Here is a 25189-nt window from a genome sequence, read left to right on the forward strand (position 1 = left end):
TTAAATGAATGATTATTAAATTTATTAATATAAGTTGATGACATAAATTGTCAGTTGTTTGTTTTGTGTTACACAGTGCTGGACATGTCCCGCCACATCCCGCTGTACGTGTGCGTGCTGCGGGCGGTGCGCGCGCTGCGGGCGCTCCGCTGCCGCCGCCTCGCGCCCGCCCTTCGCGCGCTGCCGCGTCTGCTGGCCAGCATGAGCCGCACCACCAACTCGTATGCCACCAAGCTCAGGTATATATACAACTACCCTCTCCATGCTCCCCGACTCTTAGTTTGCTATGACTTTGAAATGTAAGATTAAAAATTACGATATTTTCCGTTCTCGTAGGAACTTACACACATTCTCTTTTAATTCTTTCCTACGAGTGAGTGTAGGGGCGTCTGTAATTAACTTTTCTAATGCCAAGAGTTTCGTCTAAACATTAGCTGTCAGTCATTCAGTAATAATAGAGACTTGTTTAATATATAGAATAGATAGTCAGCAGTGGAGATCCCTTCTACAAGCCCTACTCAATAACATGAGATATTAATAAAATATTTCCTTCTTATTGCAGAATGAGCAAGAAAAATATATTTGGAAAAATGACTTACAGCCAAAGATTTAGTTCATCAAGTAATTCAGAACTGTCCGAAGAAGATGAAGGCCTCGCTCTGCTTATTGCTGATATTCAGGTATCTCGGGTCATTATAATTTACTGATATTAATTTTAATAAATTTAAAATAAATATTATAATATAAGAGGTCGTCGCTAAGCGGAACAGTGTCTGAGACTCTAAACACTGTCTGGGTTCTCATTTGCTGAAATTATTATACTTAATTTTTTTTATTTCTTTGCTTGACAAAATGCGACGTTAAATTACCGTAACTTTCGAAATGGATGGTGTGTGGGGGGGAACGGAATATTTTAAAACTAGGGTCTCCTTTGATAAAAAAAAACTATGCTTGAGAAAAAAACTAGTGTAAACTGCTTTGATTGAAATTTTATTTTGAATCATGGATATTCAATGTAAATGCAAGTAACAGTATGTTGTATATATTGCAGGCAACCTCCGCGCTGATGTGCCGCTCAGAGGGTGACGCGGAGAGCGCGGGCGGCGCGCGGCCACTGCGTGGCGCCACGCGCGAGGCGCGCTACATCGACCTCATGCGCACCATGCAGTTTGGTAGGCCACTCCGCTTGTTGCTGGTCAATAGATACAACAATATTAATAGCATAATGCTAATTTGATGCAGACACTTCTTTGAATTCAGTGCTTACATTCATTGGGGCATCTGTATCTATACTTACAATAAAATCGTAACGATCGGTGTCTGTACATGGAAGATATATTAAAAAAAAATTGGTGGTTTTTAATCACCTTATAGAACCACATACAATGATTTTTAAGGTTTTTGTGTTTGTTCACGCTAATCGCAGAAACGGCTTAACCAATTTAATTGTAGTTATTACTGTTGTATTTTAGAAAGCATCTCAACATTTCGTTGTAAGTATTATAAGATTTATAAGTAAATGAACAATAATGTAATTCGAAAACATTTTAACGACTATTTAGACGTTGTTTGTAAGACGAAGTCATGACCGGGTTGCTAATGAATAAATAAATGTGTAAATGTTTTGTCCAGAAACATTCGAGATGATGGCGGAGAGTGCGGAGGGCGCCGGCGGCGGCGGCGGGTTCCGCTTTACGGTGCCGTACCACTTCGAGGGCACGGTGCGCGCAGCAGGCGAGCGCGCGCACCCTGCACGCATGAAGCGCCTTGCGCAAGAGGCCGCCACGCTGGCCACCTCGCTACCTCTCTCCTACTCGTCATCTGTGTTCGTGCGCACTGATACTGACCGCCTGGACGTTATGAAGGTCAACTAACTTCTGACTATAAACACTAGGTTAATAAATTCGATCCACACTCGAACAAATTATAATTATAAAATCATTTTTATTTCCTCGCCCTGGTACACAAAACGCGTATTAAATATTGACACGACTTCGTAATATAGAAATATTTGTTTTGTATGTAATGTCTGTTATATATACAGGTGTTAATAACGGGTCCATCTGACACGCCGTACGCCAACGGCTGCTTCATCCTGGACGTGTACTTCCCGGCGGAGTATCCAGCAGTGCCCATGCTCATCAATCTGGAAACAACGGGACGCCATTCCGTTCGGTTCAACCCTAATTTGTACAATGACGGCAAAGTATGCCTCTCAGTGTTGAACACGTGGCATGGGCGTCCTGAAGAAAAGTGGAATGCACATACTTCTAGTTTCCTTCAGGTAATCATGTTTTAATATTACTAATTTTTACATTAGCACAGGGCTTTGCCAACGTGGTCATAAAAAATTGCTAAGATGGAGGAAGAGAACAAGAAATACTTTCTATCATAGGAATATATCTATATATTAATATTGGTATTATCCAGAGGTTTTGGTGGTATCTGTATATTTTTTATGTTTAAACACGAGTAGTTCCATTTTGATAATCCCTTTTTTAAATGGATCGTTTATTTTGAAAGTGGTGTAAGTCCATTTTTGAGAAAAATGAGCTATCACGTAATTCATGCTTAATTTAATGTAATTTTTTTATATATAACTAGTCCGTGTTTAATTTCTCAAAAAAATACCATGTTTTGAACAACTTAAAATCGTTCGGTAAATGAAATTGCATAATCATCGACATACTAATCTTTAATTTTCTCGAAACAAAAGAAAATGGACTTACACCACTCTCAAAATAAACGGTCCAAATGTTGAAAATAAATACCAATCATAAGAATTAAGAAATCAGAAGGTGATTGATTGTTCACTCACTGATCTTTGTCTGATTTTGACATAATTTTTTTGTTATTTTACGTGTTCCTATGCACGCAATATGCAATATAATTTTAAATGTTTTAATAATGAGTTATATACGGGCTTCCCATGTCCTGGTATTATTTTATTCTTCCTTATTATTATTCTCATGAGTTATTTCATTATTTAAAGCGAAGAACTCTGAAAGATAGATAAATATTTGTCTTATAATTGAGAAACCTAGATGGTTGGTCGAGATCAGGAAATGACTGGGAGTAATACATTAATACTGTCACAGGTCCTAGTATCAATCCAGTCCCTGATCCTGGTGCCGGAGCCGTACTTCAACGAGCCGGGCTACGAGCGCAGCCGAGGCACGCGCGTCGGCAACAGCGCCAGCCTCGAGTACAACTCCAACATCTACCAGGCGTGCGTGCGCTGGGCCATGCTCGACCACCTCCGCTCGCCCGAGCCGTGCTTCAAAGAGGTAATTCTTACTCCGATCAAAATAAACTTTATAAAGCTCAATTTTGGTAGCTGAAATCTGTTTACGTGAAATACATCAAATATTTTTTTCAGGATGCATAGGACCAAGGGAGACTTGTAATATATATTTATTTTTCTAATTACATACCCATGATCTCTATTGTATTTTTCCGTTTTATAATATAAATATTAAACGTAATGAATATTACGTAAATGTTACGGAGCTTAATTCTTTAAAATTTCAATACAAAACATAACTGAATTTTATTGAACTTCGAATTTACCTATATTTTATCTTATAAATTGTTAGTAATTTTAATTGTCATTCGGAAATATACATAATATATTTTATTCAATAAGGTGATTCAAACCCACTTTTGGATGAAACGTAACGAGATAATGCAGACGGTGGCGAACTGGATCACGGAGCTGGAGGGACAGACCGGGGACGAGCGCACGCAGCGTAGTATACAGCACAACCTTATGGCGCTCAAGGTTTTTCTTTGTTTTTAATTTTTATTTTGTTTGTTTTTAAGTTTTCTTTCTATAAAGTAAATAAGTGTTAGAACTATAAAAATATTACCGAAAAAAATTGAATGCAAACAAATGTAATAAAACTTTTGTAAGGTTATTCATATTTTTCAATATGTATTTCCAGACAATAATAATGGTAATTCTAAATGTAACATTAATTAAATAAATAAACTTGTTAAATTACAGAGGCACTACGTTAAGCTCCAAGAAGAACTGGCAAAGTTACCGGTCCCGCCCGGCCTCGAGGACCTGGACGAGCCGTTCCAGTTGCCCGCCGCGCCCGCGCCTTCCCCCGGCTCGCCGCCCGCGCCCGCGCCCGTCCCCGAACCCGACGAGATCGACCACGACATGGAGAAGATCGTGCTGCAGGTCATCGATTGAAACCAGCTGCGAGAGCCGGCCGCGCTCGTTTCTCATTATGGCTGTGTTTAGTTCGACTCGCTTCGTCGCGGGTCGCGGTGCCGTCGCTCCTGACGTTTTACTGTTTTATAAATATTTTTATTAGATGTATAGTTTTAGTGAAGCCTCTAGTTTATTGTATTGTGATACTACGAAGGGCCCGCGACCGTGCACGGTGTGTGTTGGCGCATCGTCGTGGTTTTGAGGGCGAAAATAGTTTGGTAGAAACCCTCCCGGCACTGAACGATGCTTGTTGTGACTGCACTTATAAATATATGACGTCCGGACGCGAAAAGTTCCATCCCCGTATGGCCTTGTGGATAGATGACTCTGCCTGCACACATGTTCCCCTTTTAGTGTAAACCGTTACTACGGGGTGGCCGGGTCTGTATGATGTATATTACATTATAATTTGATGTATATAAATGATTGTGTTTTATTGTTGTGTAATTAAGGCGTATGAAGGCCACGGACGTGGTCGGGTTGAGCTGACTGGACGAGGTGGTGTGACACTCGCTCGGGTCGCCGAAGGGGGGACGCCATTGTACATAATATTATATAACGGCTCATTAGTGTCTCATTGTATTTTCAATTGTCAGGTAAGTTTTAGTAGGTCGTTTACTTGTTATATATATTTGTCTGACAAATTCGAATGTAAATAAAAAATTATGTTATTGCAATTTTTGTTTTCTTTTTTTTTCGGTATGTTTTTTATTTTCGTTTTTCTTTGTTTACAATGTCTGTCCCCTTTTGAATAATTGATAACGTACATTTTTTATGTAGTTGTTTCATGTTTTCATGCAATATTCTTAAATAATTGAGTTTGTTGAATATACGAATATATTATAAAGACATAAAACTACATCTCAATTGTATGTATACGTTTAGATATTGGAAATATAATTGTTTTGTGTTAAAAATTACTCATGTAAAGTATAACTTGCTTGTATGATAATTATGAATATCACATTAGGAGCAGCCATGAAGTTAAATAGAGTTTAAAAGACTGTAAATTTTTATTTTAGAAAAACTACAAGAAAATAAGGAACAAATAAGTGTGCAATTCGTTCGTATATCTTTTATTGTAAATATATTTACACATTGTTCATATAAAAAATTCACATACAAAATATAATGACATTTAATCGTAATTAACTTTAATATTAACGACGTTTTAATATCTGAAATAAATAATTATTTATTCACCTGAGACTTGATTTTGTTTATTATTTATTCTTATTTGTGTTAATATTTATTGCACATAATTAATAAACTCGTCTAAAACATGACAAGTTACGTTATATTAAAATCCTAACACTGCCGCCAATTTTTATTAATGTTGCTCAACTTTTTTTTTGCGTTATTTTTAGGGAATATACCAAATAAAGCCTCTGTTAATGGCTCTTAACTTAATATCTTAATTGAATTTCCATCACAGATGGAACTAACTAAATAAATTGTGACATACAATATTTATTTACACACATTCTTTATAATATCTATATATCTACAGAACTATGGTGGTTTAATCTATTGGTATTGTTTGTAATGCAAATAAAATAATAATGTAAAAAAAAATATGGCACTAAAAAGTGAACGTATAAGCCCTAGTGAGTATCGTTACTAAATTTAAAAAAAAACTTGTCTTTATAGACAACTGAAGCGTTACTAGATTTGTATTATTAATTTATTGTAATAACTAAAGTGAATTATAAATAATATTTAGTTATATTAATTGTATTTGTTGTTGGTGTGTGGTCTGGTGGTGGTCTACTTCTTCCAAGTCCACATGTCGGCTTGCATGGTGAGCTCGTTGGGGTCCAGCTGTCCCGCTTCCACACACGATTTGCAGCAGAATCTGTGTATTATAATAATGATATATGCATTTTCGTTATAATATAATATGAGTATATTTTTATGGTAAATTTAGCCTATCAACTACATATTTTACAAAAATCTGTCTACAAGATAACTTTCAATATAGTAAACGTTTAAAACTTCCTCCAGAATTCGGAGTAAAGAGGGGAATGAAAGTGTTAATGAGAACGGAGTGTTTTAACACAAGAATCGCATTTTCCCTTTGCCTACCCTGCTTGCTATTTATGGGATGCAGTGGGTAGCTGCTAAAAATATATTAATGATGAAGTTTAAATAGTTTTATTTACCCCGAATAGTATTTGTGGTGGCAGAACTTGCTCTTGACAATTAGGTGGCAGGTCGCGAAGTACGGGTTGTCCTTGCAGTTCGACGGTATGTACAGTCCTGTGAAGAATTTTATATGTCAATATTTTTATGTTTTTAATATCTCATTTATAAAATCCACAGTCAAGACATGTGCTGGCCTTATTTTTTATGGAAATTTGGGCCCTATACAGAGCCAATCGATGTTTTGGCGTGAATTTCTGTCTCGCTCTGCTGATGACCTCCAGTTTCTTTGAGGCCAACTTGGTTTTGTTTTCCAGATGATCACGATACTGGCAATCACTTGAAACTCTAAGGCCCTTTGAGCTGATACTGGGCGCGGACATGAAGGAAGTGTTTTAGTAGACTGGCGACACGACCAATGGGGTTGAATCTGGCTAATGGTAATAGGATAATAGAAAAAGATGTAAAGTTTACCTTCTACATTGATGGCGATGGTGGAGTAGTGCGAGGAGTACGCGTTTGCGGCGTGGCAGCCGTACACGCCGCTGTCGTTGGACTGCGCCCGCAGTATCGTCAGGCGAGCCTCTGTGCACCATACGTTTTACAATAATTAAGTACGATTATAATTATATATTGTCAACTCTATAAATTTTAAAATAGAATTATATAAAAAAAATACATTAAATAATATACGCAAGAATAAAAACGCCACGATATCACTTAGTTCGGTAAAAAAGGAGAATGCAGTTAAATTGTGTCTTAAAGTTTTTTCAAATTATTTATCTGATTGAAAGTTTTTTTCTTTTTCGATTTATCCGACACACAGCTGAGTACGTAGAGGGAACCTGAGAACCTAGTTCTGCGAAACCATTAATATGGAAGTACCGTTTCCCCTTTCCACCACATTTTGGTTGCATTGCTTATTGAGTGGAACCCAATGCCGCGAATTGCCTCATTACCAAGGTAAAAAAATAATTAAAAAACAGCTTCCCGCTGTATCCCGCACACAGCAGGGTAGGCAGAGGGAACCTAGTGTTAAGACACTCCGTTCCCTACTTTCTGCCGAATTGTGGAGGCATTGCGTGTTGAGTGGCAGAACTCAAAGCCACGCTTTGCCTCGATACCAGAGCGAAGAAATAGAAATATTTCACTTCGTGAGGGGATCGAATCCACAACCGTCACGTTACAGTCACACCCTTGTGCCGCTGCGCCACGATTTTCTCTATATCAAAGTAATTAAATGAAAATATTAAATGTCTCATTATCACGAGTAGGAATCGAACCCACGACCTGTTGCGTTTACAGTCGCTCGCTTGTGTCCTTGCGCCACGAGTGGTCTCTACTTAAAACGTACTCATAGAATGTAAAGCAATCTAATCCTATTTCTGTATTATTATCTATTTTTGTATCGTTTGACCGCAGTTATAGAGATAGAATTATTAAACAGGTTCACGTACCCACTATCGTATATAGGCAGAGTAATAGATATAGCCAATCTGAGTAATTATGATACGTTCATTTAATAGACAATTAACACACAAGTTCTTACAATTTTTTGTTTGTTTTAAAAAGTTTTCTATTAAATGAGTTTTTAAATATTTTTTGATGCTAATTGAAAATATAGGTAGGTATAATATACAAATACCAAACAACTGATCCTTCATTTTTTGTAATATAAGCCAAAACTGCGGAATGATTGTGTTATTACATCAGTTACATCCATATGGACTAATGTTACCTAGATTAATAACAATAATCTGTGTGTGTGTAGTACCCAAATTGACTGATGTATATTATGTTTTATTTATTAAGTAAATAATAAATAAACAAAATAAAAGGTATATCTAGTTAAACTAACCGGTGACGGAGATGCGGTCGTCGTCCCGCAGCGGCACGCCGTCGCGCGTCCAGTGCACGGCGGGCAGCGGGTAGCCGTCCACCTCGCACGGCAAGTTGATCTCCGAGCCCGCCGCCACGCGCGTGCGCGAGCTCACGATGCGCGTGCTGACCGGCACTGTGCACACACAACACGTATATGTACAAAAATAAACACCAACAACCAGTGGGTTCTTTAACGAAAATAATAATTACAAAACAACAATCAATATCACAAAAATAATAATAATATATATATACTTATATATAAAAGTCATAAATATCCATTATTAGATTTATTTTTATAAATATTTATTCTATAATAATAATAATATACATTGTACCTATTTTACTTCGATGATTTTTTTGTAATAGTCACCATATCATAATTGAATAGTACTGCTGAAATAGCACAACTCAACTATATTTTTTTAGATCTAACGATATCGTGAAGTCATAAGATGTAGCTTACATTACCATGCAAAGAGGGATCATGCACCAAACCCATCATGCAATAAAGATAAATTAAGCTTTCATATTAAAAAATAAAATGAAAACATGTATCAAGGTACAGTCTTACCGGTGAAGACTGGCCTCTCAATAATCCTTGGCTCCGGCGTGGTGGAGGCCTCAGTGGTGGGCTCGGCGGTGGTCGTCGGCCCCTCCCCATACCTCGGCAACAAGGACGGGTGGTCCTCCTCGGTGTCTGTACTTAATGCTTGTATGGTGACCGACCACTCGGCCGGCGACTCTATGCCGTTGTAGGCCTGGCATATGTACTCGCCGAGAGTGTCGGCAGTGAGCTGGCGTATCTGCAGCACGTTGTCGCGCGCCTCGTAGAGCGGGCTGCTGTAGGGCACCATGGGCCCGTCGCGGCCGTGGTACCAGTATATGGCGGGCGGCGGGAACCCGTACGAGAGGCAGCGCACGCTCAGAGGCCGCCCCAGCTCGCCTATCACCACCGCGTTGGGCTCTCCCGCTATACCCGCCTTTGTATTCACAGGACCTAGCCCCGTCCCCTTTGTTAGTACTACACTCTACGGCTTGTGAATATTCATTTTTTGTACATTTGAATTAAAAATGTTTTGGTTGAAAATAATGAAGACGATACCAAGGTATACTATGATTTGAGCTTTGCAAGGATATCTAATTTTTATAAAAAAATTATTTTTAAACTTAGTTAGTATTTTGAAAATAAAATGTTATAATAATAAATACTATAATTTTATTTAGCTGAAAACTTCAATATTTACAACCAATTCAAATGAGTCAAAGAAAAAGGAACATTCACAAACATATATTATTTTCTAGTAAGCCAACCCAAACCCATGATTATAAACGTAAACAATGTTCTTGGATGCTCTAACTAATAAATATTAATGGAAAAAGCACTAACGCATAAATAACACTAACACAATTGTAAAAATTACAAATATTAGGTATATTTTATTTAGAGAATCCAAGAACCCAAAAAAAAGGAAGTAACTACTGTTAATGATCGCAAAACCTGTGTAATGTGCCCGTGCGCAGAGCAGCGCGAACGCCGCGATCACTGAGAGCCGTAACATGATGCGCGGGTACTGTCGCCAACACCGACCGACGACTGACTGACTCTACTGACTCTACTGACTTTACTGTATCTCAACATCAACACAACGACGTAACAGGGAACCTCAAACACTGAATGCCGGAGTGACCCACGAATGTAAAAATGTTTTTAAGGAATATTAAATATTTAATAATAATTTGAACAATTTCCTTTAATTTTAAAATATTATAAGCAACAAGCGCTCCGATAAGATAGAGGTCCCAAGGGACGTTCTAATGATATTTAGATAAAAGACTGTTGACTGCAAATTTTGCGGACGTCCGACAAAATGATAAAATATAGTAATTATGCCAAACGAAATGAACGATTTTGTAATCACAAAGTTATCAAATGAATAAGTTCCGCGAATTATTTTTCACGAATTGTCGTTCCTAACGAGTAATACGTTATAAATTTATATTATAAATTTAATAAAAATATAGAGGCCAGTCGTGGCGTAGTGGCACAAAATGTGACTGTAAAACCGAATGGTTGTGGGTTCGATCCTCACTGGAGGAGATGAAATATTAAAATTAAATTTATAAATTTATATTTTACTTATACTTTACATAATATTTAAATGCATATGTATTTTCATTTCTTCGCTCTTGTGTCAAAGTAAAGCGTGGCTTTGAGTTTTGCCACTCAACACGCAATGCCTCCAGAATTCGACAGAAAGTCTCTGCCTACCCTGCTGTGCAGCGTGAAGCTGATAGATAGTAAAAATATTATCCTTAGTATTTAAATCTGTTGATCATAAAAGTTTCTCAAGTTCTAAGGTTATCGATATTGTTTACTTAGCAATAGCGGACATTAAATTTGCTCGAGTAAATAAAACATATAATGAGATCATCCAGGAAACGATAACTCTAAGAAAGATAAAGTTTTTCTTTCTAATTCTAGTGTAATTACAACTTAATATAAATTGTAAATTATAAAAAAAAGTGGAAAATAATATCTATATTTATAAAATTGGTACACATTAGTGCTTATGTAGAGGCTTTACTATATTTGTTTTAAAACACTACGTATATATTTTGTGCACGTTTCCGTTGCTTCTCCATTATCGCGTTATAATAATTATGTCAGCAAAAGTGATTGGTACAAAAATGTCGAAATACTCATATGTGGTCCAGATGTGGACCAACTGTTCTGCGTAGCGTCGTGTTACATTGATAAAATGTTAATGCTCTCAGTGATTGCTTTTGTAAAAATATAATTAAAGCATAGAATTGGAAAATAGAAAGTTATTCAAGTTACAGTAAAAATATAGAAAGAATAGTAAATGAAGAAAACTAAATTAAAACCATATTCACTAAAATCTACTTCAAGACACAATGGTATTGCATTTAAATATAGAAAGTGAAAAGAATAAAAAATGAGAAGAAGAAGAAGAAGGGTAATTAAAATGCATTGCAAAATATTCGTTCATTGCAAACCAAACAAAATGCTCTGTGCCTTCTCCACAGCTGCGAACATGAACACATATAGAACTAAATATTGCCAATCAATCTTTTTTCTCTTCTCTTCTTCATGTCAATCTTTTCTTCTGAAAAGTGTTTATTTTAACTGAATTTCTTTAAGTCATAAAATTAAGTTCATGTTCACAGCAGCTTCAGCTTATACCTATTAAACCTGGACTTTGCTTCTAACAACTCTACAATTAATGTTAAAATTAATTTTTTTTTGAGGAGTTCTAGTGGTGTCATCGTCATCACCATCATCATCTGTTGTCGTACTTTTGGTTGGCTATTATTGCACTCACCGTCGACCTCGAGGCGTATCTCCTGCGTGGCGCGGCCGAGCTCGTTGGTGGCGACGCAGATGTAGACGCCGGAGTCGTTGCGATACAGAGATACGATCTCCAAGGAGCCGTCCGTCAGCAGCCGGTAACGGCCCGTGTCGCTCTCGATCTGTACCACAAATAGGAATACAATGATGGTAGTGGTAACTCAACGTATACACGTGTAGGGTAAAGGTAAATGGTATGCGGAGAGGGGTTAGTGTAAAGACACTATGTTCTCCGCTTTAACACCTAAACATTACTTATTAGATGATGGCAATGATGTAACGGATCGTTAACAAACTATATCCGCGGATACGGATACAGATATACGACACACATCACTACTAATTGGGTATAATATAAATGTATAATGACTTTCTCTTTCTCTTTTTCTTTTTGTTTCTCTTTTTGTTTGAATGAACTCTTTATCTTTTTGTTAATATGTTTTTCTTGTTCTTTTTTATAAAAAAAATATCAGCTTCGCTACGTATGGAATGTATAATATGAAATATTTCTCTAATTATATGTAGGTATACTATAAGGTATTTGAGTGTCAGAAGTACCGTAATGGCTCCCCAACGCCAGGTGATGGTGGGCGGCGGGTTGCCGTGGAACAGACAGCGCAGCGTGGCCTTGCCGCCCTCACTCGCGCGCACCTCCGGCTCCGTGAGCGCCGCGACCGCGCTCGGCGCCTGCGGCAGCTCTGCGGGACATTAGTAAAGACATTACAACTGAGCGGTTCATTGCACAAATCAACTAATTCAACTTTTACATTCACCCATACATTCATAGCTTTACGCTGTGTCCCTAGCGAAGTAATCAGAGAGAACAGAGCGCTAAACGATCTCTAAACTGTCATGTGACATGTGCCCTCTGTGGAGTCCTCGTGTTTTTTTTAATTATAAGAACACTTGGTACAGTCAACTTTTTATATTTATAATACCATTTTTAAAGCCACATCGTTTGACAACAAATTAACAAATTTAAAGGAATTTACGAAATTTACTAAATGAGACCGATTTCTTTTTACATTTTTTTGATTGATTAATATTAGGAATACTAAGTCCTTTTCTAATGAAAAACAAGTTTTGGTATAAATATGTAACAACACGATTATAACATGATTCCTGGGTATATGTACCGGGAGCTCGCACGGCGTTGGGGTCGGAGGTGGCGGCGGGCGAGGACGAGGGCGCGGGGGCGGGCGCGGGCGTGGCAGGCGGCGCGGGCTGCAGGCACAGGCTGCTGCAGCCGCGCTCGCAGCACTTGCCTACGCCGATGCAGTCCGCGTCGTCGTTGCACTCGCGCCGGCACTGCCCCTCTGCGATCTCAGATTCCTCCACAACGGGGCACAAGCCCGTCTTATTAACTGCATAGACATATTCGTACTTAGTTTAAACGGTTACTTAAAAATGATTTTAATTATTTTTTTATAACTGAATCTATATACTCATCACGAAATCTCAGAAACTACAAGTGCTAGGAATCTCAAATTTGGCATAGGAGTTACTTATGGGACGTAGGTGTTCGCTAAGACGGGAATTTGCAATATTCGAAGGGGTTGTTTTTGGGGTCGAAAGTTTGTATGAAACTTCGTTACTACAAATGCTAGGAGTTTCAAATTTTGCATAGACGTCACTAGGACGTAGTCATGGAGACAGAAATTAATAATAACATAGTTCACGCGACCGAAACCGCGAGCGGGCCGCTAGTATTATTATATTTGTAACATTAAGTAAATAAGTATATTTTGTTAATTTCTTGCGATGTCTATCTCTTTCAATTATTTTATTACCTACTATTCATTGTTTCATATAGAGTCATAGGAGGTCAGTGAGTATTACCAGTTCTGCAGTCGGTGGAGTAGCGCACGTCGGCAGTGAGCGCGTCTCGGTAAGGCGCGGCTACGCAGCGCTGGCCGGCTTCGCATCGCGTACCCGCGCAAGGGTGCTCCAGGCACGTGCAGCGCTCGCAGCCGTCGGCGCCGGCGCTGCGCCGCACGCCGTAGTGGCAGGTCAGGCGCTCGCACTCGCGACGCAGCGGCGCGCAGTCCACGTCCACGGGCACGCACGTGCAGCGCTCGCAGCCCGCCGCTGTGCGCGTGCGCTGCATGCCGTACTCGCAGTGCAGTGCCGTGCACTCCGCCGCGTACGACGAGCAATCCGGCACCACCTCGTTGGACTCCACTGCGGAAACCACCCGTTACCGTTGTATCTCAAACTGCGACACTTTACATTCTTATTTATGCTTACGATGTGTAATTAGAAATAGTTATAGAATAATATTATAGCGTAGTGATGATAGAAAAGTGCGTGAAAAGAAAAGCGTGCAATCGGCGTAATGTGAGAAATGTGATAATCGAATAATTCGTCTCACGTCACATACAAACGTATGTTGTAGAATAGAGCAAAAAAAACAAAGGGCGTCTCGAGAGCGCAAGCTCGATGCGAGTACCGAAAGGTATGCAGAGTGCGGCGCAGTCGGCGTAGGAGGCGAAGCTGTTGTCGCTGCCGCCGCAGCCGCGGAACACGAAGGGCAGGCACTCCCCGAGGCCCGCGCTGTAGTACCAACGGCGGGCCGGCGCAGGCGCCCTGCAGCGCGCGTCGCCCGTCGCCACGGCGCGCAGGCACGCCGGCGCTGCATGTGCGCACGTTACTGCCCCGCTCCACTCACACATCACCATTCACGCCGATCACATACAAATGTTTTTGTATCCTTATTTCGTTACTGAATGCTATCTCGAATTTTAATTTATATTTAAATAATAATTCTACCCAATTAAAAAGTTTTTTTTTTTAACATTTGACACCGAACTTTATTAGTACAATACCAAAATATATAATGCGAAAGCATGGATGAATAGGTACTATAGCAGATAGGTTTTAATTATTCGAAAGAAGTGTTCTCTATTAAAAAAAGAAAGAAATCGAAGTAGAAGTACGAAGATGTTAGTAAAAGAAGTAGAGAATATCCTCTACTGCACGTACCTGGTGCCGTGTGTCCACAGTGGTCCTCGCACTCGTCGACGCTGGAGAAGCGGTTGGGACCGCCGTCGCAGCCGCCGTACGCGAACGAGAGGCAGCGCCCGCTTAGTGCGTCCCAGTAGTACTTGGGGATCGCAGCTTGGCACGGGCCCGCGTCCAGGGGAGACCCGCACACGTCTGCTTTCCATTGTAATCGTTAAAAATATGTAGGTACATCACACAAACCTTTATTTATACTCAACTAGCTATTCTTTTCTTAACTCGCTTTTATTAGGTCGAGGTATGTAATAAAATTTAAGAATCTTGGCAGTTTTACGTAGCTTAGTAAGTGGAATATCTAGTGAGGACTGACCGAGATTCCGGAAGACGCCGCAGCGACGCTCGCACTCCTCTTCGCTGCGGTAATTGTTGGGATGGCGGCAGCCGCCGGTGAGGCTACGCACGCAGGCGCGCGCCTCAGAGTCGTAGTAGAACGCCGTCACGTTGTCACCGCACGGGGCCAGCGACGCCGGGGTCGAGCACTCGTCCTCAACGACCTAACGAACCATTAATAACAAGGTATGTGTTGTGGTCAAGCATTATAACTGGACACCGCGACGTAGTCTTTACAATGTCATCGCTATTATTGTAAGGCAATGCATATTCAAAGCTCGTACCGTCCATTACAGTACTAATTATTCATTAGCATTGTTCTCAAAACAATTTTATTTTTAAACTCGCTAATTTCAACTAGGTACATATATAGAGTAGACCGCGTTCCCTCGAGTTGGGTCCATTGGTCCTTCGAGCCGGATCATCCGAAACAGATAGTTACCAAAAAATGGTCATCCGAAACAGATAGTTACCAAAAAATATACTAGCATCTAGTTATACTCTATATTTATAATACATATATACAGACATTTTTTTAATTTTATTTAGTTAAGTTATGGTCCGATAATGAATTATCGTATATGAACACTAACCGTTTCGTGTGTGGTGATGAGCGGTGCGTTGGTCGTAGTCGTAGTAATAGTTGAAAGAACGAAAGCGACTGTAGTCGTCGATGCCTTCTTACAGCGGCTTTCACACATCTCTCTCGATGTGAATCTGTTAGCGAAACAAATATGAATATGGAATTAATAATAATAATATTTAAATGACATTTCTTTCGTATATATTAATGATATTTAACGAGTACCTATTGTCGTTGCCATTGCATCCGCCATAGAAGAAGACGTCACACTCGCCGCGCGACGCGTCGTAGTACCACGTGGAGATTCTGGCTAAGCAGTTGCCCGTTTCTGGTGGAAGCACGCACGGGTCGACGCTCACTGAGATATTTTGTAATATTATAATTATAAATGAGAAGAGAAACAATTGAACATCATACTATATACACTTTTAAAGTAAACGGCAAAATATTTTTATTTATACACAATATGTAATATCCACATATGTCATACCACATATCTAAGCTGCGCCATGACAGTTGATACTTTAATGAAAGTGGTATGCAAGAATAAAAAGAGGAAAAATTTACTTCTTAAGCACTTGTTGTATTTCTCAAGAAGGATATCGCTACAAATTTAATCTAAGTAGAAGTAGGTAGGTAATACAATTACTACAATACAATACACTCAGTGAAAATAGTCCCGATCAGGATAATAGTAGGTCCAAATGATATAAGAAAAGAACATACAGTTGTCAGGTGGGCAGATCAGCTCGCACTCTTCGATTGTAGAGAACCTGTTAGGTGAGCCGAGGCAGCCGCCGTAGAGGAAGTCCTCGCAGCGACGCGACACCGAGTTATAGTAGACCTTGGGTACAGCCGCGCGACACGGCCCAGCGTCCATCTCGTACCGGCACACGTCTAAGCCAATCGAAAAGTTAGTTGTTAACATACTCGTACATGTTTTTTCAGCTTCACGCTGTATTCTGAATACAGCAGGGTAGGGAGTGGGAACATAGTGTTACGTAAGACACTCTGTTCTCCACTTCCCGCCATATTTTCGAGCGGAAGGATTTCAACGTCCGGATGTTTCTTGTTAACAGAGCGAAGAAATGAAAACCGTCAAGCTTACAGTCAAACACTGTACCATTTTCCAAAATTAGTATTTGATAAATATTATTCTTCATATTTTGGTAGGTATAAAAATTTTATAAGATACTAATTACGTTATCTAACATTCAACAATAACATCTCTCTTGTTCTTCTCTAAGAGAGAGACTATTTAAAACTAATTACGTCACAAAATCGTATTCCAATTTCAATACAAGACTTCATCTCTAGTGAAGTAGTTTTTGAATAAGAAAAATAAATAGATTTAGGTTTTTTTAGCTTCACACTACATTCTGTACATAGTAGGGATAGCAGATGCAACCTGGGAAGATTCAGACACCCATTCCTATCAAGACACTTCCGTTTCCCCCTTTCTGTTGAGTAGCGGAATACAACGGTGCGCTTTGCTTTGTTACCAGAGCGGGACAATGAAAATATCAAATATTTCATTTTCTTCAGTAGGAATTGAGGCCACAACCTATCTCGTTACAGCCGCAGGCCCTTGCGCCACGACTAGCTAAAATTAGGTATTTAATAGAATCCTTACCTAGGCCTCTGAAGGCTCCACAAGAACGTTCACATTCCTCCTCAGAGGAGAACGTACCGGTGCGGCGACATTCGCGGCCCGAATTTCTGTTCTCAAACAGTCTACACTCTCCTTTCTGAGGGTTGAAGAACCACACAGCATCTTCTTCCGTGCACTCCTCTAACTCATTCGATATTAGACATTCGTTTGGTATTTGCTCCTAAAATGGTTAAAAAAAACCTTAATCTGCCGAAGCGATTCCCAAATATTTTTCAAAGTTCATGTATTTTCTATATATCTAATACTACTAATGCTGTAGATATATTAAATATAGGTACATTTGTATGTTAATCAGTTGCATTAATTTTTTTGTATATTATTTGATAAGCAATTTGCACTAATAAGGAATAGAATAGTTTTTTTTCTCTCGTCAATCGTTAATGTGTAAAATAAATCCATACCGGCACGACGGTGGTCGTGGAAGTGGCGTTTACTTCCGGTGGCGATTTACATTTCTTTTCACACTGCTCCTGCGAGTCGAATCTACAAAAGAAGTGCAATTATATCTTAGATCGTTTTAATTACTCTATTTTGTATCTGAGATTAAAGATAGATAATTAGTTTTTGAGTTTAATAAATATTTTAGTATTTCTTGCACTTTTAGTGAATTTAAACAAATGACCCAGGCTAGAACCAAGACTTGGTTTAATTAAGACAAGATGGTCTGCCGACTCATGAGCCAGTTCTAATTTTTATACGTACAATTAATTTTTATATTTTAATTTCCTTTGAATTTTTTAGTTAGATAAACTTTATATCACAATAACACAATACCGGTTGTCGTTGCCCTCGCAGCCGCTGTATGTGAACTGGCTGCAGACGCCGCGCGCCGCGTCGTAGAACCACTGCATCACAGATTGGTCACACGGACCCGAAATCATCGGCAGATTGCAGATATCTCCTATAAGGTAAAATAAGAGACAATTAGGTTCCCTCGCGTTAACGTACCTTCACATTTAAAAAAATCATGATTCTGAGAACCTAGTGTTAAGATATTTTGTAAGACATTCCAGTAAGACATTTCCATTGCCCACTATGTGCACAATTCTTGAAAATATTATTATATATTTCATTTCCTCGAGTGGGCATCGAACCCATAACCTATTTACAGTGGAACGCTTGTGCCCCTGCGTCACTACTGGCTTCAATTCGACTTGTACATAAAAAAATAAATTAAAATTTTTGGGTTTCCCAATTATCGATTTAGTAAATGCAAAAATTGCAAATTAAAATGAAAAATACTAAGTATGTACCTGCGAATCTTAAGTCTGTTCCTGATGGTGACTCGATATCAGGCACAGGCGCGGGCTCGGGTTCCGGCTCAGGCGCAAGACGCGACGGACAATAATATGAACAATATTCTTCACTGGGGAAATTGTTTCTGTTTCCACCGCAGCCACCATACTCGAAAGTGACACATTCTTTACGTGACAAGTCATATGCCCAGCGTGTCGCCATTTCCGTGCATGGACCTTGGTCGATGTCCAAGAGGCAGAACTCTGAAGAAAAGATAACAAATAAAGATAAGAATGGTATTATATTTGTGAAGTACTAAAGATATGTCAAAGATTAATTTACAGATTAATTTACCTGGCAATGTTCCAGGGGTTGTGGTCAGTATCTGTATCGGTGTTTGTGGTTGAGTCGAGGGCTGCGTCGGGGGTTGCGTCGGGGGCTGCGTTGGGGGTTGCGTGGAGGGTACAGTCGGAGGAAGTGTTATTGGCTCTTCTGACTCCATACATGCGTTTTCACATTCACGTTCCGATACAAAGTTATTTTCGTTTCCTCCGCAACCTCCATAATAGAACTGGCGACATCTAAAAATGTATATTTCATTGCAATCTGACTTTGGGAACATTATTTTAATAAATAAATATTTAAATGGTAAGCATTTTATATTAATTTACCTCTGGACTGACGTATCGAAGAACCATCTCGAAGAATACTCGGCACAGTCTCCAATCACTGCTGGTAATGTGCATTTCTCCTGTTCTGTAGCCATTAAATTAAATATTAGTATAATATTTAATGTATAAAAATATATAATCCTTAATATTAGTACCATACCCGTAAAGAATATTTGTTTTATATAAATTGTCATGCACTTATTACCTACATATAGCAACAAGCGATAAAAAATCTGGAGACGTATCATTATCACATTTCGACAGTTTCTAATAGTAATAGTTCATATTAGCTATTAATATCAATATATAGGATAAAAAAAAAATTATATTACATTTAAAATTCAAATAATATTTAAAGTTGATATTTAATTTCAGTAGTTCCATATGAAAAATATATGGAACTGCAAACTTTGATTTCTATGTTATACTTTTGAAACTAAAGACTTCTTGAAATTTACAAAACCAAAACATAAATGCAGCCATTTACAAGACCAGAACTTATATGTATAGGTTTCTCTGTTATTTATAATTTTAAGTTTGACGATCGTTATATTATCTACATTAAAAAAAGATAGGAAACACAATGTCTTGTCCATACAGAACAGCTTAGGAAAGGTTCCGAAGTCGATGTAGTACTCACCGTGGGCGGCGGGACAGGCCCCGCTACACATTTGCTCGCTGTCAAAGCGGTTATCGTTCCCTCCACAACCAGTGTAGTAGAAGGGCACGCATCTGTTCTCGGTGTAGCTGAAGGCCCAGGCAGGGTGCTTCTCCGTGCAATTACCGGCCTCTTGCGGCAGAGAGCATGCCTCTGTGGCGTGCAATGTTAGTGTTCTCGTATTAACATGGTCAGATCTTTCTTAAATTGTATAGTTCCATAAAGAACTATTCGGTTGTAAGTAATTATCAATTCTGTTACAATTTGTATTAATCTTGTAAAGACCTTTGCATGTTGATACAAGTTTTGAAAGTAAAAGATAAATTAAATAAAGGTTAAAACTATCTACAAATCAATCTACTGTGCAATCCACCACCGTCTAATAATTTAGTTAACTAAATAATATATATCGTAAGGCCTAATTTTATCAACTAAGTCATCAACCATGTTATCAACCAAATGTAAACTACCATTACTGTTGTGCATACAATGTTAGCGCTGATTTATTTGAAATAAAAATAAATCACTAAAATACCAACCCAACTACTATACCAAGCGTGAATTAGTCTTCATTATAATAGTACTTTTTGTTTTTTAATGAAAAGAAGAAGAAAGAGTTTGTCTAAGTAATAGGATAATCTTACGTATGGGCTGTCCGGGCGGCGCGCACCGCAGCAGGCAGGCAGCCTCAGAGCCGAAGCGGTTGGCGTTACCGCCGCAGCCGCCCCAAGTGAACTGCTCGCAGCGCCCGCCGCTGTGACCCCAGCGCGGGAAGTGCCCCGCGCACGGACCCGCCTCCACCGGCAGGTTACATTGGTCTACAATACAACACACTTATGTTTTCTTTCTTTTTTTCAGTTTAACACTTAATATCCCGCACTCAGCAGGGTAGGCAGAGAGGAACCCAGCGTTAAGACACTGCGATTTCCATGTTCCGCAGAATTCTGCAGGCAATGCGTGTTGATTGGCTGAACTCAACATCACGCTTTAGTCTCGACAGCAGAGCTAAGAAAAAAAATATTTCATGTCCTCGAGAGGGGATCTTGTGCTCCTGCGCCAAGACCTCAACACGACAACACTTTTCTTTTCTAATGGTCTTATATTGCTATTTACCAGGAATGGTCTTTACAGCGTCACAGGGACAGACGACTGTAGCTCGCCTCCTCAAGAAATGTAAACATCAACGGCCCCTTGAGAGGGGAAGTCAGTGTTCACAAGGGTGTCCCCTGCGATAGCTGATCAGGGCGGAGTAATAGTCACAACCTTTATATTTTTGTATTTGTAGTCATTTTTGTCATACAACTAGACATAAACCAAATGAAACCTGACAAATTTAGTTAGATAAATACATTATATTATTTTTCTTCACATTTTCTATTTCATTCACTACGGAGACGTGGTCTACACTTTTTTTCTTCAATATCTAAATAATTGTTGAATTTGGAGTCTAATACATTACCTTCCGTTTTCTCCGGTTCGCAGCGTTTTTGACAAAGTTCCTGCGTTTCAAAGTTGTTGTCATTGCCGAGACAGCCGCCGTACACGAACTGCGAGCACTGCTCGCGGCTGGCATCGTAGTACCAACGGACGTTGTAGCCAGTACATGCGCCCTTCACTTTAGGTAACCGACAGACATCTAGAAAGCACAAATATATGTTTTTAGATTAAGGAAATAGTTTGATCCTTTTAAATTACTTACCAAATTATTCATAATTTGATTACTGGTACTGGGACCTACAGTATTTAAGAATTCCATACCTTTTAAGGATAAAAGGAACCCTTATAAGATCACTCTGTCTATCTGTATGTCTGTCAAGAGCACTTACTCAAGAATGTTTGGAGATATCGAGTTTAAATTCAAACTCAAGCTAAGTGGAAATCGAACCTGTGGGTTCAATTTCCACTCGAGGCTTGTGCCCCTGCGCCATAACTGGTCCCAAATAAATATATCGTAAATTTTAATACGAATATCGTAAACTCACCTTTAGGCGGCGGATGCACACAGACGTCCTGGCACTCGGCCTGACTGACGAATCTGTTACCATTGCCTTCACAGCCGCTGTACCAGAATCTCGAACAGCCTCCGTAAGTGACGTCATAGAACCAATACACTGTGTAGTTGTGGCAGGAGCCACGGTCATTTGACAGTCCACACGCCGCTGCAAATGTTTCATTTAATTAATTTACTATTATTTCCGAAATATTAACATACTTTAATTTACATTTATTTGACATTCAATAAAAACAAAAAATAAAAACAAAATTTTGGATGAAACATTGAATTATTCTTCTTAGTAAGATATTTACAACTTTAAAAGAATAAAACCTTGTCTGTTGTCCAATAAATCCGTGCAGTTGAGGAAGTTCTTGCCCTTAGCCTCGCTGACGCCGTCGGGACAGCAGCCATACTTGCTGGAGGCACAGTTGCAGCCCTGCATGTTGGGGCCTGTGGCATGTGTGATGTCGTCGCCGCAGCACCCGAACTCCGAGTGCTGGCAGATACAGCCCTGCTGGTTGGGGCCGGTCGCGACCGTGACGCCGTCGGAGCAGCACCCGAATTGGTACGTGTTGCATGCACAACCTCTATAACCTGGCCCCTCAGCTGCTGTGTGCCTTTAGATTGTTATTTATTATGTTAAACCAATTCCTTGTCGAAGTCTTACTAGGTATATTATTTAAAATTGATATTAATTATTTTTATAATAATGTATTTATAATATTTCAGTGTCATAATACAAAGTATAAGATCACCTATCCGGGCAGCATCCATTCGGTGAGTCCTGGCAGCCGCAGCCCTCGCGGTTGGGGCCCCGCGCAATTGTAATGTTGTCGGGGCAGCAGCCGAAGTGAGCGTATTGACAACCGCATCCTTAAACAACAAAATTATTTCTCACGTTCGGTTTAAAAAACACTGTATATTGTACCATATTACACAATATGGTTAGTACAATGATTGAAAAGCTGCCTATAAATAGTAATTACATTTTTAGTATTAGATAACAGCACAAAATTGTTATAATATAGGAAGATTTTGTAATAAGTTACCCTCGAGATGAGGTCCTTCAGCAGCCTTGTAGTTGTCAGGGCAGCACCCGTAGGGCGCCTGCAGACAGCAGCCCTCGCCGTCGGGCCCGTGCGCCGGCGTCTCCCCGTCGGGGCAGCAGCCGTACGCCGACGTGTGACACGTCATCACGCAACCCTCCAGGTTGGGGCCGCGAGCTGCGAAACCAACACTTCTTTAATCATAATACTATGACCATTCTATATTTGAAGGGATCACATTTGTATAGAGTCCAATATGAAAATAAATTTAATTTGTCGGCCACTATTCGAGATGAAACAGTATTTCATTCATTCGATTAGAAATATTACAAAGCCTAAATTTTAATTATTTATTATATTTCCATTTCTTCTTTTTTTTTAATTTTTTTATGGAAAAAGACAAGGCAAACGAGCGTACGGGCCACCTGATGTAAGTGATCACCGCCGCCCACAACCCCGTGGAACATCAGAGTAGCTACAGAATAATGCTGATTTGATAATTTAAATGGCTGTGCAATATAAATCTAACAGGTATTTAATTTTCTAGGTAAAAAGAGTAAATTTAAATAGGTACTTCTTTATAAATTAAGGTACATATATGATAAAATTTTGAGAATAGTTTACTAACATATTGATACGCCGTCAGGGCAACAACCAAATTCAGTGATGCTACACGGGCATCCCTGGCTATCAGGTCCAGAGGCTTCAGTCTCATTATCATAACAACATCCAAATTCTGATATTTCGCAGCCTGCCTCCACAGTAGTACTAGGCCTTTCGGTTTCTGTAACTATATTATATTTTAAGTTAAAAAATCATTTGTATAGTTTAAATAATATTTTGCTTAACTGATTTATGTTCCTACCCGTTTGTAGGCATCCTGCAAATTCAGGTCCTTTAGCTTCGGTAACGTTGTCTTGACAACAGCCGTACCTGATTGACAGAAAAAACTTTTAATATCAAATATAGTATTTATGATATTTATGATAATGTGCTTGTTGAAGTATTTCGAGCCAAAAAAGATAGAGAATAAAAGAAATTCTACAAATTCTAATGTATTAACTTTAAAATACACGAAAACATGACATAGATTAGACAACTAATTTTAGTCTAACCAATCCACCAATTTTTTGATTTTCAATCGGAAGAAAGAAATATTTAATATTTTAATTACTTCGTCTGGTAAGAAGACAAAGCTCGGCGTTAAAATCCGCCACATCACGCAATGTCTTAAGAAAATGGGCAACGGAAGTATCTTAATGGGAACCTTATGTCTTAACTATAGATTCCCAGGTTCCCTCTGCTAACCCTGCCATCTTCAAACTGTATTACATATAATACAGCTTGAAGGTTAAAAACAATTATATTTTATTCTAATTTTGACATTCTACGTATGGCTCTATAGCCATACGATCATTTTACGACTAAGTTCCGTATAAACGGAACTAAGCATAACGTTTCTCCACTTTTTGCCCGTTTTTCACCGCTTCGTGTAATTAAGTCAAGTACTACTACTAACTCTAGGGAAAATAAAATTAAACACATTTCTCGAATGGGAATGGAGCCCTCAACTATACATATAAGAATAGGTATAGGGTTGTACTTGGTGGAGAAGCAGGGCGGCGGCGGCTCAGGACAGCCTTCCTGGTCGTTGCCCTCCGCCGCGGTGACGTTGTCGGAGCGGCAGCAGCCGTACAGCGTGACGGCGCATGGCACGACGGGGCAGTCCCGCGCGGCCGGCCCTGCCGCCGCCGACACGCCATCCGGACAGCACCCGTACGTCGACTCTGCGCACGTCTCCGGAATCGGACAACCTGAGATTTATTTATTTATTTATTTTCTTTATTTCATTTAAGGGAAATTCAAAATATAATAGTAACTTGGTTACCTTGTGTTTTAAACTAATAAAGATCACACGCGTAGGAGACGCCATTATGTGGATGTAAATAGACCGATTACTAATTATTGATTATTTTAATAAATGTACTAAAATTACTGCAGAAGAATTTAAGTTTATTTTTTAATTGCTATTACAAATATTATACCTTCATCGAATGGTCCAGCAGCTGGTGTTCTTTTGTCAGGACAGCATCCGAATTTACTTTTGGCACATTTGATCTTTCTGGCCTTACAAGGAGGCTTCTTATGCGGTTCAACAATCGTTGTCCATCCCCATGGTGCTGTAAATAGCAAAATAATTTCAAGATATTGAATATACGTATCTATCATAAAAATATAATAAAACAAATCTATAAGTACTTGTATTCTCAGCACTTTCCATAGTTGATATTTCATTTGTTGAACCACTTTCTAGAGTAGAACTTTCTGTTGTGTATGTACCTGTAAATTTTATTTGAT

General features: G+C 39.2%; 2 protein-coding genes across 11 annotated transcripts in view; one reads left to right on the forward strand and one right to left on the reverse strand.

The window, feature by feature from the left end:
• Bruce (BIR repeat containing ubiquitin-conjugating enzyme) overlaps positions 1-5433 on the forward strand; it is a 47419-nt gene extending 41986 nt beyond the window's left edge. For all 5 annotated transcript variants that reach the window (XM_085189152.1, XM_085189153.1, XM_085189154.1 and 2 more), the window contains 8 exons: positions 77-239; positions 563-680; positions 1052-1172; positions 1633-1865; positions 2045-2284; positions 3099-3287; positions 3647-3781; positions 4007-5433. In XM_085189152.1, coding sequence (XP_085045278.1) covers positions 77-239; positions 563-680; positions 1052-1172; positions 1633-1865; positions 2045-2284; positions 3099-3287; positions 3647-3781; positions 4007-4201 — 1394 coding nt within the window. In that variant the 3' untranslated portion in view covers positions 4202-5433. The remainder of the gene's footprint in view (positions 1-76; positions 240-562; positions 681-1051; positions 1173-1632; positions 1866-2044; positions 2285-3098; positions 3288-3646; positions 3782-4006) is intronic.
• Ppn (proteoglycan-like sulfated glycoprotein papilin) overlaps positions 5283-25189 on the reverse strand; it is a 72856-nt gene continuing 52949 nt past the window's right edge. For 2 of the 6 annotated variants that reach the window (XM_085189159.1, XM_085189158.1), the window contains exons 20-52: positions 25091-25171; positions 24877-25011; positions 24435-24645; positions 23697-23764; positions 23460-23621; positions 22835-23008; positions 22541-22658; positions 22116-22402; positions 21772-21948; positions 21249-21425; positions 20434-20607; positions 19772-19942; positions 19132-19216; positions 18815-19041; positions 18478-18723; positions 17999-18125; positions 17626-17707; positions 17186-17384; positions 16279-16449; positions 15778-15910; positions 15563-15686; positions 14950-15133; positions 14601-14774; positions 14068-14250; positions 13458-13799; positions 12755-12982; positions 12177-12316; positions 11593-11740; positions 8820-9245; positions 8223-8378; positions 6839-6949; positions 6385-6481; positions 5283-6077 (exon numbers count right to left, since the gene is read on the reverse strand). In XM_085189159.1, the coding sequence (XP_085045285.1) occupies positions 5990-6077; positions 6385-6481; positions 6839-6949; positions 8223-8378; positions 8820-9245; positions 11593-11740; positions 12177-12316; positions 12755-12982; positions 13458-13799; positions 14068-14250; positions 14601-14774; positions 14950-15133; positions 15563-15686; positions 15778-15910; positions 16279-16449; positions 17186-17384; positions 17626-17707; positions 17999-18125; positions 18478-18723; positions 18815-19041; positions 19132-19216; positions 19772-19942; positions 20434-20607; positions 21249-21425; positions 21772-21948; positions 22116-22402; positions 22541-22658; positions 22835-23008; positions 23460-23621; positions 23697-23764; positions 24435-24645; positions 24877-25011; positions 25091-25171 (5606 nt within the window). In that variant the 3' untranslated portion in view covers positions 5283-5989. The remainder of the gene's footprint in view (positions 6078-6384; positions 6482-6838; positions 6950-8222; positions 8379-8819; positions 9246-11592; positions 11741-12176; positions 12317-12754; positions 12983-13457; positions 13800-14067; positions 14251-14600; positions 14775-14949; positions 15134-15562; positions 15687-15777; positions 15911-16278; positions 16450-17185; positions 17385-17625; positions 17708-17998; positions 18126-18477; positions 18724-18814; positions 19042-19131; positions 19217-19771; positions 19943-20433; positions 20608-21248; positions 21426-21771; positions 21949-22115; positions 22403-22540; positions 22659-22834; positions 23009-23459; positions 23622-23696; positions 23765-24434; positions 24646-24876; positions 25012-25090; positions 25172-25189) is intronic. The other 4 variants (XM_085189160.1, XM_085189162.1, XM_085189161.1 and 1 more) reach the window with 4 other exon arrangements.

The sequence above is a fragment of the Heliconius melpomene genome, chromosome 8, assembly GCF_056956725.1.
Source record: "Heliconius melpomene rosina isolate 202511_hmr_F chromosome 8, ASM5695672v1, whole genome shotgun sequence".
NCBI lineage: Eukaryota > Metazoa > Arthropoda > Insecta > Lepidoptera > Nymphalidae > Heliconius > Heliconius melpomene.